Consider the following 14,291-nt stretch of genomic DNA (forward strand, 5'->3'; position numbering starts at 1 on the left):
TTTCCTTGTATATACATACACACATGCATAAATAGAAATGGAATGTAACAAAAAACTTTGCATTTAAATAATTACACTGGAAAATTCATCCAGGGTTGCTTCAGATGAAAAAGAAATCTAAAAAACAGAATTAAACTCAGGAAACATCTTTACAATTAGTCTTTTTATCTCCTTAATGCAAATTTGATCATTTATGAATCAAAAGCATTACCCACAGTGATCAAAAGCACTTAAAAAGCATTTCTGAAGAGAAACAACTCAGATACCAAGTAAAAGTGCTCAGGAAATGTTTCTCAAGAACCCACGGCCCCAGAAATCAGTTATTTCCACGTGGGGGTCCTCCACCGCTGCAGCAAAGCCTATGCCCAGGACTTTAAGGCAGCCAGCTTTTAATCTCAGCAAAATGCAAACATGCAGAGCCAAGAGCTACTGGTTAAAAGTACTGCCTCCCACAGCTGTTAATAGGAAAGTGACCTTATAGCTGGTGCTGGTTCATTTGATCTAACACATTTGCAGCTTTCTCTGAATACAGATAAACCGTGAAAATCTAAGCCCGTGACAAAGCTGTCAGGAAACCAGTGTGATGAACAGTTTCAATGGCTGTGAATTTCGTACAAAGCTTTGTCTCAGCAAGCAGTCCTTGCAATGAGTTTCAAAGCTATTCACTACTACTACTACTACTACTACTACTACTCCTCCTCTTACTGTATTTCAAATGAGATATTTCCTGACTATCTGACTGTCCTCTAGTTGAATTGGAATCGACAAAACAAACACCATCCTTCAAGTACACAGCTATCCAGAAGGCTCTAAGTGGCACACATCAAGACGTCATCTTGTGAGACTATTTCAAAAGCCCTGGATAGAATCCCCTACGAGCTGTGCTGAGCCACATGCCAATGGCAGTAGAGAGAAGGAATCTCCATCATCCCTGGTGTGGGGGGGGGCTGAGGGGGTGGTAGGAAAAAGAAACCAGGGCCCCGTGCAAAGTCACACAGCCACCACCCTCCTGAGCTATGCCATCCTGCCAGGACAACACAGAGGGAAGCAGAATCTGGAGGTAGGCAGGTCTTCACAGCCTGTGCACTACCATGGGATTTTGCAAGTGGCAGTCATATGCTCTTTGTTCAAAAAAATACTTTTTTATTGATGGTGATTCTGAGCAGGGGCCATGTCACTCAAAATCTTAAGACCCTTAACCGACTTACCAAGGGCTGGTGATAAAAGGAGGTGCTGAATGAGTATTTGCTGCCTGATTACCCTGAATCACACACATTACATTGAGAATGTAAACTGAGGGTCAGCCTCGTGGAACAGCACATTAAACTGCTACCTGCAAAGCTGAATTCCCTGTCAGAGTGCTGGTTCAAGGCCTTGTGGCTCTGCTTCTCATCCAGCTTTCGGCTAGCATGCTTGGGCTGGCGGCGGATAATGGTCCAATGACTTAGGCTTCTACTTCCCATGTGGGAGACCAGGAGGGAGTTCCTGCTTTTGGCTTTGGTCTGGCCCAAGCTGGGCCACTGCAGCCAATTGGGGAGTGAATCAGAAGTTGGAAGACCTCTCTCTCTCAATCTGGTACTCTGCTTTTCAAATAAATAAGATCATAAGGGGACAGAAAAGGAGAGAAAGGAAAAGGGAAGATGAGAGGGAGAGAGGGAAAGAGGCACGGGAAGAGGAGGAAACAGAGGGAAGGAGGGAGAGGAGAAAGGGAAAAAGGGAAAAAGGAAGAGGCAGAAGGAGGTTGAGGGGTCAGTGTTGGGGATTATAGCAGCAGCCTCTTTTGGCCAATCAAGTGAACAGCTTTATGCTAATGGCCATCTCCAACGCCACCAGGGGTTTGTCAAGTGTGATGCTGACATAAAATCTGACAGAGGTTTCAAAAACAAAGGCATGACAGTTGAGAGCTTCAGGTTGTCTAAACACAGGAGTTTAAGTCTAGTAACTTATCTCTAAACTGGACCGACTTGTCCTATGGAAGGTTTCAACCAGCAGCCAGCTAAGTTTGGTAGGGCTGAAAAACATAGTATGCTCAGAACAGACGCTACAGGGTGATCTGTGCAGTGTCAGTTACGATGTGAGAGTGAGCAAGGTGGAGTTAGACACAGGGAGGCCACCTCTCCAGACAGGCGTGTGGGTGTGTGTGTGCACGCGTGTGCCTGCTGTGCATGAGAAACTAGGAAGGCAGTGCTGCCTCATGCAGGACAGAGGGCAGTTAGCAGGGACAGGAGGACCAGGCCCAAGCACCAAGCACCCAGGAGCACTGCCCCTCCTCCAGAGCAGATCATTCCAGTGTACTTAACCCTTCGGGTGCTTTCATCCCTCGACCAGGAAAGTGTGGAGGGGAAGGAAGGCAGAGACGAAGAGGAGGTCACAAGTGCACTCCTCCCGATCTGGAAGGGGAAAGAGAAACACACTTGGGAACGCACAAAACCAACCAAAAACCCACCCGGCAAAGGACTCCTCCCACATCACACTGCCAGGAGCAGATGTGGAGGGGCAGTCCTCAGAGACACCTCAGGGAATGACTAGGAATAACGATTAATGAGGCTACTTTTACTTTCTGGAAAAGCCAATGCCTAGCATAATCTGTCACATTTGCCAATACTTTTTAAATGGAGAGGCTAAGTATTTTTCAAAGGGAGTGATAATGTGAGAGCAACAAATGTGCAGACGAAGACAGGTTGGCACGTGATGTCCACCTTAAATTGAGGACTATAGTGAGGCGTTTCACAACAACATGTTTCAAAAATAGAAAGAGCATCATGAAAACAAAGGTCACTTTTCCTGAATTTGGTTTTCAGTTGTACAAAAATAACATTCTTCATTAAATGGCATTCACACCCCAACAAATGTTATCAACCGGATTACCTTAAAAAGTTAAACACAATCAATTTAAAGAGAATCTAAAATAATGGATTTCCAGTCACAATCTAACACTAACTTTATCATGTTAAAGCTTGACAAACATTACACCAGGGTTTAATGTGAAATCCTTTAACTTTACATCTACCCTGATGTTCTGCAACTGCTACACAACATGAATTTAACAAGACCATTTAATGCTAAAAAAAAAAAATCACTTTCTGAAAAACATCACATAAGGTTTGTAATGGAACATTCTGTCAAGACAAAATTTGCATAATAAATTAATCCAAAAAAGTACTTGAACATCTCAGGACATATATTTGTCCCACTATAATGTAAGATTATTAGAACCCTGTCACAGAACACAATCTTTGGAACTGAGCACTTGGAACATTTTGTTTCTATGTTATGACAAAGCCACACTTTGTCAGGGAAGGGGAGGGGTGGAGGATACGGCCACTAACCTGGCAGGCAGAATGAGGGCAGTGGATAGGCTATCAAGGCCTGGAATCTTCCATACCTGCCCTGTGTACCACCACAGACATGCCCTGCTCACGTGGGGGCTGCTGAAAACGCCATTTTGGAGTTTAAGCAGGTCATGAAAGGGCCAGTCCCTGCCAGACTTAAAGATGATGCCACTTCTGCTGGTGACCTTCACAATTTGTTTTTTTGGGGAAAGTGGGAAAGGTAGGCAGCTTTATACAAAAACTTCCAAGTCTGGCTGGTTGGGAACTGAATCACTGATTTGGCATTGGAGGGTAGGAGGGAAGCGCAGCCAGAGCAGGACTTGATTGGGAAGCTTTCAACCTGTGACCCCATGTGCTGTGGGGCACTACTGCAGCAAATACAAGGGCCACTCACGGAGCTCAATTTGGTGAAGCAGAGGCACAGGGACCTAGAGGTTAGGCCAAGGGGACAGAGTCATCAGGCTGTCTTGAGTAAACGGCGGAAGTGCTGGCAGTGTTACTTACGTGTGCTGGGAAAGGCTGCAGTCTCGTTCTGCTCTCCTCGGGGTGGCTCGCCTCTCCCATGGGGAGATAGGGTTTCTGCCCTGATCCCGTCTCGTACATGGACATGGGCCGACTGCCTCGGGCAGACGGACGTCGCTTTAAGGAAGAGTGGTTGGAAGTGTCTGGGTATTCGGGACCAGTTTGCACCTGACATGTATTGGTGGTGGCCTGTTTCCTGAGGTTCGAATTTTCACTCTGCAGTGTTTGAAGCTGAAAGAAATGTTTGGCAGTGGGACTGTGTTTTTCTACAGCAAGCAGAAAAAGCAAACACCAGGTAAATGAATACAACTACCAGCTTTAAACAAGGAGAACAGCAGCAGTTAGCTGGCTTCAAAGTCAAAAGCAACCACAAACAAGAATGCTCTTCTGGACTAAGGGAAAGGCAATCAACTGACTGCATCATGTAGGTAAATTCAAGTTAAAATATCTGAATGTGGAAATATTTACTTGGAATTTTCTGGAAACTAAGTGTCTCACTGCTTTTTAAAAATGTGTCATGGTGGGGCTGGGAAGTGTTTGTAGGCAAGCTGGACCCTGAACTATTTATTTTCTAAAGGTTGTTTCAAGCGACAACTTAAAATTGCTTAAAGGTCACTGAAGTGACCTGCTTTTCAAATGAGCCCTGAGCAATTTGCAAATGCCCAAAACGACAGCAGACACCATGAAAGCAGCACAAAAATAACCAAAAGTGTTTTTGCAAAGCAGAAAGACAGTGGAGCTCAGCTTACGAAAACTCAGACTGGCTGTTGCTTTCCCAAAGGCCGACAAGAAAAATTATGATCAGTAAGTTTTTATTATACAATTTTTTAATATTCCAAATAATGCAGCTTTGGGGCATGTGTGTGGGGTAGGGGAGGCCTCCAATCATGGTTAAGTCGGCTATATTACAACGTATCAAGAGCACAGGGGGAACAATGGCAGCATCTTCGCATGGGCGCTCCACGTGGCATGCTCACTCCCCTCTGGCGATCGGGTGTCTTTCAGCCAGGGCTGGAATATCTGGCCTCTCTCTCCAGTGGCTTTGTTGTTCAAAAAGCATGACCATGGTGCTGTTCAGCTTTGGACACACTAATCTGCCTGGGCACTACCCCATCTCGGGTAGGGACTGTCACCAGGAGGGCCTGCGTGTACCTTCCACTCCTCACACGCAGGCTGCTTTGTGGGGTCTGATAAACAGTTAAGGGGGCAGCAGGGTGGTGTGCTACTCCTTAGCACCTGGCACTCTAAACACCAGGAAGTGTGTCCACTCAGCATGCGTCCTTGCCCTCTGGTGCTCCTTTTATTGTCCGTGACATTCTATAAGCTGGGTGTGGTGGATGTTCAGCTGTCTACTCTCTGACAGAGATTGTAAAATCTGACCATTGCCCCACCAGGGTCAAGGTTTAAGTCCACAAGCAATGGTGCTTGCTCCAGAAGACTGCTGCTTTGTCAACAGCAAACCCATTCAGTGTTAGCAGTTACTTTCAATTTTGACTTAGAAAGCACCAATCGGTGAAAAACACACCAAATAGCAGCGGCTCCTCTTCATTAATTAGCATCTTTTCCAAGCAACTGTTAAATATGAAAGATCAGATACAAATCATGCTACTGTGTCAACCATATAGATATGTATGACTACATATAAAACTTTACCTAACTTGGCAAAGAAATCAATACCTTTCTGCTACATAAATAAGCTCCCCACTCTTTATACGCATACTGCCTAAAACTCTGAGAGAGCAGCTCCTGGCTGCCTTTAGAGCAGGCCCTGTGACCGCCGGCGGCCTCCTTGCAGAGCGAGCCATTGAGGGTGGACAGCTTGCTGTTGTATCTGCAATGCGTTTTCCAAACAAGGAACAGCTGCAGTGGCAAGCAGTCACCGGAAATCCCTACATCCCAGGGGATGGACAAGCACATGGGGCCTATGAAAATGACTAACAAGGGGACCAGTGGTCTTAAATGACAGAGACCGAGGAGCTCTCACTGACACACTGCCTTCAGTAGGGGCCCGCTGTGTCTGCCTGCGTGTCTGCCTGTCTGTCTGTTGCACACTTTCACACAAGCCCTTCAAGGTTGAAGCTTTCCCCTGGCTCTGTTGATGTCTCTGAAAGATCCAGTCTGGGCTCTTTCTTTTTCCCCTCAGCGTTATTTCAGATGAGCAAATGTTCCACACTTCAGTAATCAAAACTTTTAGTCCTATGTATAAAGTAAGGTGTCCTTGGATAGATTTAGTGCTGATTTTTCTAAGAACCAGGCTACACATTTCCATTCGGAAGCAGTATAAAAGGAAATTAAACATTAAAGATATTGAAGGTAACTCAGTGGTTTTAGAAATCAAAAGCAGTTCTAATCATTGCAGAAATGATCAGCGAGCAATGGCAAATGACGGCACTTCTCAGTTCTTAGGGTGGCGCAGAGCACGGGCTTTGAGAGATACGAGGCTAGCTCTGGTGACATGAAATACTGACAGAAGCATCAAGGGGTTAAAAATGATTAGAGGATAAAAAATGGTGATGCTTAGCAGGCTGATTAACAATAGCCAAGTTATTACATGTTTCAGAAAAAGTCATCTCAACAGTTGTTAGTCCAACTACTGGGACAAACCATTAAGTCAAACTTATTTCAGGAAAGGCAGAGGACATGCAAGTCCTCCTGTAAGTTACGGCAAGGGGGGTCATGGTGCCTGCCATTTGTGGCTCTCACCAGCCCTGCACAAAACCGGGAGGCCTCCCAAGAGGCTGCCTGGCCCCCAGACACTCATATTCCCTTCATTCTAGGTCCTGGAAGCACTGACCTCAGAATCTCAAAAAATGGTCTAGAGCTCAACACTTCACCAACCCAGGCTAAGGGTCACAGATGCTCACTTCCTCAGCCAGTACAGGTGCCTGGGCCCATTAGTTCTGTGGCTTTCTTTTTGCAAGCAGCACTGACCAAGATGCAGACCCCAGGGGCCTCAAGTTTAGAAAAGGGGCCTGAAACAAGACTCCCCACCCCCACCCCAGACAGCAGAAAGACACAGATTACAGCCTTTGTTTCTGCTTGGCGGGGGCAGAGGGGGCGGTCAGGGGCACCCAGTCTCAGCCTTGGTGAGAACTGAACCACAGGAGCAGTAGCTCCCAAGGTCCCGGGCAACACAGGCAATTTCCCAGCATGTTTTCCTCAGCCTTCCCATAAACAACTACACATACAGCCGCCTGCCCCCCGCCCTCTGTTCAGTACTCTGCTTGCTATTCTCAGTCACTGTTTTTAGGGATGGACATATCCATCCAGTTGTAATTCTCTTGAATGCTGTGTAGACGGGACTGCTCTTAACCAAGTGTGCAGCTCTTCCTGTTGCACATGAAACATTCTCTCTTTCTGACAGAAAACCTGCTCTGGGGCAGGCAGGCCCTGCTCTAGGCTCCAAGGACACTGTAAGTGGGCAGTCTGGGTGGAAAACAGTTGGGATGTGGGCAGCAAGTCACAGCAGGGCTGGATGGGAAAGCACCCCTGCATGGGGTGGGCAGGGCTGGAAGCTGCTCAACATACTGTGGGCTCTTTCAACCCCATCTCAGGGTGTAATTCTTCAGAGCCAGTAACAGGAGCTGTCAGTCAGAGGGGCAACCAGGTTCCCAGAAGGCACAGGCTAGGAGGTTTCTTGGACTGCGATAACTTCGTCCGGGTATGCTTCTCATCAAAGCTATATCATTTTAAACACTTGTTACCTCTGATATAAGGGGTTGGCCTGAAGATTTCTGGGTCTGTTACGGTAACTTTGTTCATCTTCCCTCTGACCACAAGCATGGTGCCTAGGATTTTGCTTATACTATGGGAGGAAAGAGTCAACCGCCCTGGCATTTATTAACATGTTACCTTTTTCTGCATAATTCTCAGCTCGTCACTCAAGTTGTTATTCACCTTCATTAGCTGTTGTATCTTGGCCTCAGAAGCCACTAGAGCGTTTTTGACCTCCATAAATTCCTGTACAGTGACTGGTCCATCTGATAAATCTGAATCTAGGCTCTAAAAATAAATTGGGGAAAATGTTCACAATCTGAGACGATGATAACATTAAAGACTAACAGCTAAAGAATTCCAAATTCTGGTGAGTCTAACTGGGTTGCAAAATTATTAAACCCACATCAAGGTTTCTGAATTGAATGAAACTAAAACCTAAAAGTTGGGTCACTTTAATATTTTAAGAAATTTAATTCCGTGTTTTCTAATTGAATGGGCAGAAGGCTACAAATCTAAGCTGGTATCTGTCTATGGAGGTTTGTCCTACTTGCCTTTCCCACACTTGCTCACTCTTCAGCTCACTCACGCATTCCAGCATTTTCAATGAGTGCTAGGCAGAGTTCTAACTGCTTGGGATGTATCAGAAAACAGACTCCTGCTTCCATGGCATTTGTATATCAGCAGCATGAGAGGGAAAATAAAAATAAATAAATAAATTATACACGGTGTGATAAAAAAATCATTAGTGCCATGGGCAAAGGTAAGATGTGTTAGGGTTGGGGCTGAGGAGCTGAAACGAGGTGCGGGTGGGCTGCTTGTTAGTCAGGGAGTGGGACGAGCCTCTGAGGAGGTGAAGTGTGAGCAAGTGCCAGAGGGTCCATGAGCCAGTCCTATGTGTCTGCAGGAAGAATGCTCCAGCAGGAGGCAGAGCTCAGCTGGGGGAGCAGATATACAGAGTGTGGGCTGCGGGAGGTCCATCACTCAAGAGAGGGCCCATCATGGAGGGGCTTATAACAGCCTTGGCTTTCACGGAGTGAACCAGGTAGCTTCTAGGGAATCGGAGTAATGGCCTCTTCTGCACCTGCCAATGGCACCATCATACTCTAAGTCATGTGAGCTGGAAAATTCACATCTTTTAACTGTTCCCTCACTTCAAACCTCCAACTTATTGCCAAGACCTTTTTGCACAGTCTATCTTCCTATTCATCAATCCTCAATGTCTGTGGCACACTTCTGTGAGCCAGTGCTGAGGAGTCAGTCGTGGGTGGGCTGCCCAAGGATCTACCACTCTTCCCTAGCCCATTCTGATGTCACAGTCTCTCTCCCAGCTGGCCCTCTTCACCTAGCCCTAAGGCAGCTTACGCCAATCTGTTTAGACATCTTTGGGACTGTCCTAACTGGATTCCCTCCCTGTACTCTCTGACCCTTTCCCTCTTGCCTTCACTGCAGTCTTCTGGACTAGACACAATGTACAAGGCCAGACTTGTGTCACATGCCTCCTGATGCAGCTGAGCCACACTGCTTGAGGCCGTCCTTTGGCATGGCCAGCAGTCTCTCCAGGTGAACCGACTTTGCCTTCTCTCTGCCCCAGCCACCCAGGCCTGCCACGTCCAGAGGCTCTAAGCCCCTGCATTCTAAGGACATGACACTCCTCAGCACTGCGCTCTCCCTCCTCTTCTGGGCCCTGCTGTGAGTCACATACCACGCATTTCACTGTATACCTTCAGCCTCATTCACCCCTCCTCTACACAAAGGCCTTGCTCAGTAGCACACTAGCCAGAGAAGTCACTTAGTCAACATTTGTTGAGTGACTAAAACATACCGGTCACTCCTTGCAAATCTTACGAAGTCACCAAGGTGGCAGGGCTGTGATTTCAGCAACTGATTTGGGGACAAAGGAACTCTACTCAAAAACCATTCACCTTGCTTCACCCTGGCTTGGCCCGAGCTAGCAGTGAACCCAACTTGACCTCCACAGCCTCGGTGACTGACACATCTGGCCGTTTTGTGAGAGAAAGAATTCTAAGAGTGGCAGTCACCCCTCTTTGTGAGGCATGGCCTCTCACCTTCTGCCGGCTTGCTCTGCTTGTGGCTGTGTCTGCATCTGGGTCTTCATCAGAGGCCACACTGTCATAGTCTGGCTGGTCGTTGTTGGGACTCTCAGTGCTGTGCTGGGTGCTGATGGTTTTCAGTATGAGCTCCACACTGTCTACCAACAGAGGCAAAGAATGTTACTTCAGCCTGAAAACAGTTTTCTTCCTTCCAAAGAAACTACCAGGAGGATAGAAACTGAGAGCCATGAACCTAACGCGATGGCTCAGCTGTCAAAACCTCCCCTTGCAAGCACCAGTTCATGTCCCAGTTGCTCCACTTTCCCATCCAGCTCCCTGCTTCTGGCCTGGGAGAGCAGTAGAAGATGGTCCAGCGTCTTGGGACCCTGTTCCTATATGGGAGACCTGGAAGAGGCTCCTGGCTCCAGGTTTTGGATTGGTTCAGCTCTAACCATTATGGCCACCTAGTAAGTAAACTAGGGGATGGAAGATTTTTCTGTCTCTCCTTCTCTCTCTAAATCTGACTTTCCAATAAAAAAATAAATAAGTCTTCAAAAACAACAACAACCACCAAGAGCCATTTAGAGGACAGAAATCAAACTGACAAAAAGGGCAGCACATCACAATCACATGGATGCCGGGTTGACAGAAAAAAATCATTCCCAGACAGACAGCTGCACAGAGCAACTGAAGTGGCACCCTGTGCACCTGCCCAGTGTGGGCAAACCAAGGAGCTGGCTCAGGAGAAAGAGGTCCAGATTAGCAGGAAAGGTTCCTAAGTTGCTACTGACAGAGTGTAGCTCCAAAGCTTGAAGGGAAAGTTGTTACAGATCAAAACAGAGGGCAAATTGTTAAGGTGTTCAAAGAACAGCAACTCTGGCATTTAGTCACCTAAATCCTAGCAATGTCTTGCTTGCTTCTGTCGAAGGAAGGGAAAGGAATCCAGTGCATGCAAGCAGTCATGTCATTATGAGAGTCAACTCGGCAGGGTGGGCAGGAACCATTCTAAGGGGCCTAACATATTGTTTTAAAATTTTCTTTATTTGAGTGAGGGTAGACAGGATGGAGAGAGAGAGAGAGACAGACAGACAGACAGACAGGCAGACACACACACACACACACACACAGAATGATTTTCCCATCCAACAGTTCATTTCCCAAATGCCTGTACAGTAAGGGCTGGGCATCCTGGTCTCCCACCTTGGGGGCGGGCACCTTGAGCCATCACCTATGGCCTCCTAAGATGTGCATAACAGGAGGCTGGAATCAGAGAATAAAGCCTCAGCTCAAATAAGGCATCCTAAATGTTCTGCCTTTTTTTTTTTTAAAGATTTTTATTATTATTGGAAAGCCGGATATACAGAGAGGAGGAGAGACAGAGAGGAAGATCTTCCATCCGATGTTTCACTCCCCAAGTGAGCCGCAATGGGCCGGTGCGTGCCGATCCGAAGCCGGGAACCTGGAACCTCTTACAGGTCTCCCACGCAGGTGCAGGGTCCCAATGCATTGGGCCGTCCTCGACTGCTTTCCCAGGCCACAAGCAGGGAGCTGGATGGGAAGTGGAGCTGCCGGGATTAGAACCGGCGCCCATATGGGATCCCGGGGCTTTCAGGGCGAGGACTTTAGCTGCTAGGCCACGCCGTCGGGCCCTCCTTTTGTTTTAAGATTCATTTATTTGAGGGCCCGGCAGCGTGGCCTAGCGGCTAAAGTCCTCATCCTGAACAGGCCGGGATCCCATATGGGCGCCGGTTCTAATCCCTGCAGCTCCACTTCCCATCCAGCTCCCTGCTTGTGGCCTGGGAAAGCAGTCGAGGACGGCCCAATGCATTGGGACACTGCACCTGCGTGGGAGACCCGGAAGAGGTTCCAGGTTCCCGGCTTCGGATCGGCGCACACCGGCCTCTTGCGGCTCACTTGGGGAGTGAATCATCAGACAGAAAACCTTCCTCTCTGTTTCTCCTCCTCTATGTATATCTGACTTTCCAATAAAAATAAATAAATAAATCTTTTTTAAAAAGAAACATTCATTTATTTGAAAGGCAGAGTGACAGAGAGGAAGAGAAAGTAAAGGAGACCATTCACCTGCCGGTTCACTCTCTGAACGGCTGCAACAGGCAGCGCTGGGTCAGGCCAAAGCCAGGAGCCAGGAGCTCCAGCCTGGTCTCCCATGTGTGTGGCAGGAACCCAAGTACCTGGTTATCTCCCACTGCTTTCTCAGGCACATCAGCAGGGAACTGAGTCACAAGCAGAGAAGCCAGAACTCAAACCAGTGCTCTGATACATGATCTCTTCTTATTCTTGACAGTCATGCTCTAAAAAGTGTCTGTGAAGATTGAGTTAGCCCATATAATGCACTGCTCTGAAAGAAAATACAGGGCTAGCTTCCTATAAGCCTCTGGCCACAACCCTTCCTCAAACAATCAATACAAAACCAAATTGTGTGTTTCTGCTAAAAGCCATCTGATTTAATAAACACTGTTGGCTTACAATGAACTGATAGCCAGCAGCAACAGAAATTATACCTGAATGATGCTTCCTGGAGGTGCATTTCTCTTTAAGGCACATCAGAGCCTTCTCAGGAACAACTGACAGTACTTCAGCACTACACTTGGGGCCATTTTTGAATCAGAATCACCAGCGAAACAAAGATGTGAACAATACGGTGCTAAGTGAACAAAAGAAAACGCCACTCGCAGCCAGGATGAGGCTCAAACAGCGAGGCAGGAGGCTTGCCCAACCTCAGCTGGGAATGTGCACATCCAAGATTTACTTTCAAAGCACTGTGGGTATTTATTTGGAGTTTTTAGTATGCTTAATGAAGCAGATGAATGTGGAATTCATAGATGAGGATCTATACTCCTATGTGGTAAGCTCATACATACTATGTATGTATACAAAAATGGTTTCCCTTATGTAATTGGAATTGTACTAAACCTTTTAAAAAGTCATTTTTGGGGCAGATGTTGCAGTACAGCAGCTTAAGCTGCCTCTTGGAGCACCTGCAACCCATATCAGAGTGCCTGGTTCAAGTCTAGCTTACTCTGCTTCCAACCCAGGTCCTTGCTAATAATGCACCTCGGAGGCAGGGGTGATGGCTCAAATACTTGGGCTCCTGCCACCTACAAGGACAGACCCGGACAGAGTTCTCAGCTCTTCATTTTGGCCTCGTCTAACCCTGGGTGTCGCAGACATTTGGGAATAAGTCAGCAGACAGAAAACCTGTCACTCTTCCTCTGTGTTATTCTGCCTCTCAAATAAATACATAAGCCTAATATTCTCTAAAAAAAAAGGCTATGTATCTTTCATATATATGATGGATCATTCTGCTATTGGTCTAGATGTCCTTCATGTTTTTGTTGTCACTCATAATATATGTGTGAGATCTCTGATTTCCTGCCAATAAATGCTTTGAAACAGACCTCTCAAACAGTAGGCACAGTTCTGCAGATTCCACATTCATGTGTGAAAGTGACTCTTGTCACTATTTTTCCACCAAAATTTAATAAACCTTTTCAGAATTTCTTTACTTTTGGCTGAACCAATTAAATCATATTCCTGAGCAGGCAAGAAGGTAGTGGTTTTAGTCTTTGAGAAATGTGATGTTGATTGTAAATTTAATTTGTATCATATGTATTTGCTTAAATGCCTTAAAACTGTACAATTTCTATAATGAGAAAAATGCAAGTAAGCATATACTAACAGGTGTTGGAGGGACCCCGTTCTTTAGCATGGAGACAGAATCCTCAACCACTCAAATATACCTACAGGCACCTCTGAAACACACACTCACTCCTATAATTTTGAATTACATAGATTTATTAAAAAGATTAATTCATTTCTGAAAGACTTAGAGGGAGAAAAGAGACAAAGTATTCCACCTGCCAGTTCACTCTCCAAGTCATCACATCAAGGCTGGACCAGGCCAAAGCCAGGAGCCACAAATTTCATCTAGGCCTTCTACGTGAATGGCAGGGGCACAAACACTTGAGCCATATTCTGCTGCTTTCCCAGGCCATTAGCAAGAAGCTGGAGCAGCTAGGATATGAACCAGCACCCACATGGGATGCCGGCATCAAAAGCAGTGGTTTTATCCACTATGTCACAATGTCAGTCCTGATGATTTTTTTTTCCAAAAAATATTTCTTTTTTGGGACCCAACACAGTAGCCTAGTGGCTAAAGTCCTCGCCTTGCATGCACCAAGATCCCATATAGGTGCTGGTTCAAATCGCAGGTGTTCCACTTCCCATCTAGATTCTTGCTGTGTCCTGGGAAAGCTATGGAGGATGACCCAAGGCCTTGGGACCCTGCGTCCCCATGGGAGACTCGGAAGAAGCTCCTGGCTCCTGATTGGCTCAGCTCCGGCCATTGTGGCTACCTGGGGAATGAACCAGTGGACAGAAAATCTATCTTTCCATCTCTCCTTCTCTCTGTATATCTGACTTTCCAATAAAAATAAATAAATTTTTAAAAGTTATCTTTTTACTTATTTTAAAGGCAGAGAGACAGAGACAAAGAGGTAGATCTTCCATCTACTGATTCACTCTCCCAATGCCTGCACCAGCCAGATTTGGGCCAATCTGAAAGCAAGACACAGAAACTTCATCCTGGTCTCTCACGTGGGTGGCAGGAGCCCTACCAGGACATCTGCTGCCTTCCCAGCACATTAGC

General features: G+C 46.5%; 1 protein-coding gene across 6 annotated transcripts in view; it reads right to left on the bottom strand.

Annotated features, from left to right (window-relative positions):
* Positions 1-14,291, bottom strand: part of GIT2 (GIT ArfGAP 2) — a 47,192-nt gene that overhangs the window by 7,597 nt on the left and 25,304 nt on the right. The window contains exons 13-16 of one of the 6 annotated variants that reach the window (XM_004591927.3): positions 9,638-9,780; positions 7,707-7,856; positions 3,837-4,085; positions 2,301-2,390 (exon numbers count right to left, since the gene is read on the bottom strand). In XM_004591927.3, coding sequence (XP_004591984.2) covers positions 2,301-2,390; positions 3,837-4,085; positions 7,707-7,856; positions 9,638-9,780 — 632 coding nt within the window. The other 5 variants (XM_004591929.3, XM_004591928.3, XM_004591934.2 and 2 more) reach the window with 5 other exon arrangements.

The sequence above is a fragment of the Ochotona princeps genome, chromosome 29 (genome assembly GCF_030435755.1).
Source record: "Ochotona princeps isolate mOchPri1 chromosome 29, mOchPri1.hap1, whole genome shotgun sequence".
NCBI classification, from domain to species: domain Eukaryota; kingdom Metazoa; phylum Chordata; class Mammalia; order Lagomorpha; family Ochotonidae; genus Ochotona; species Ochotona princeps.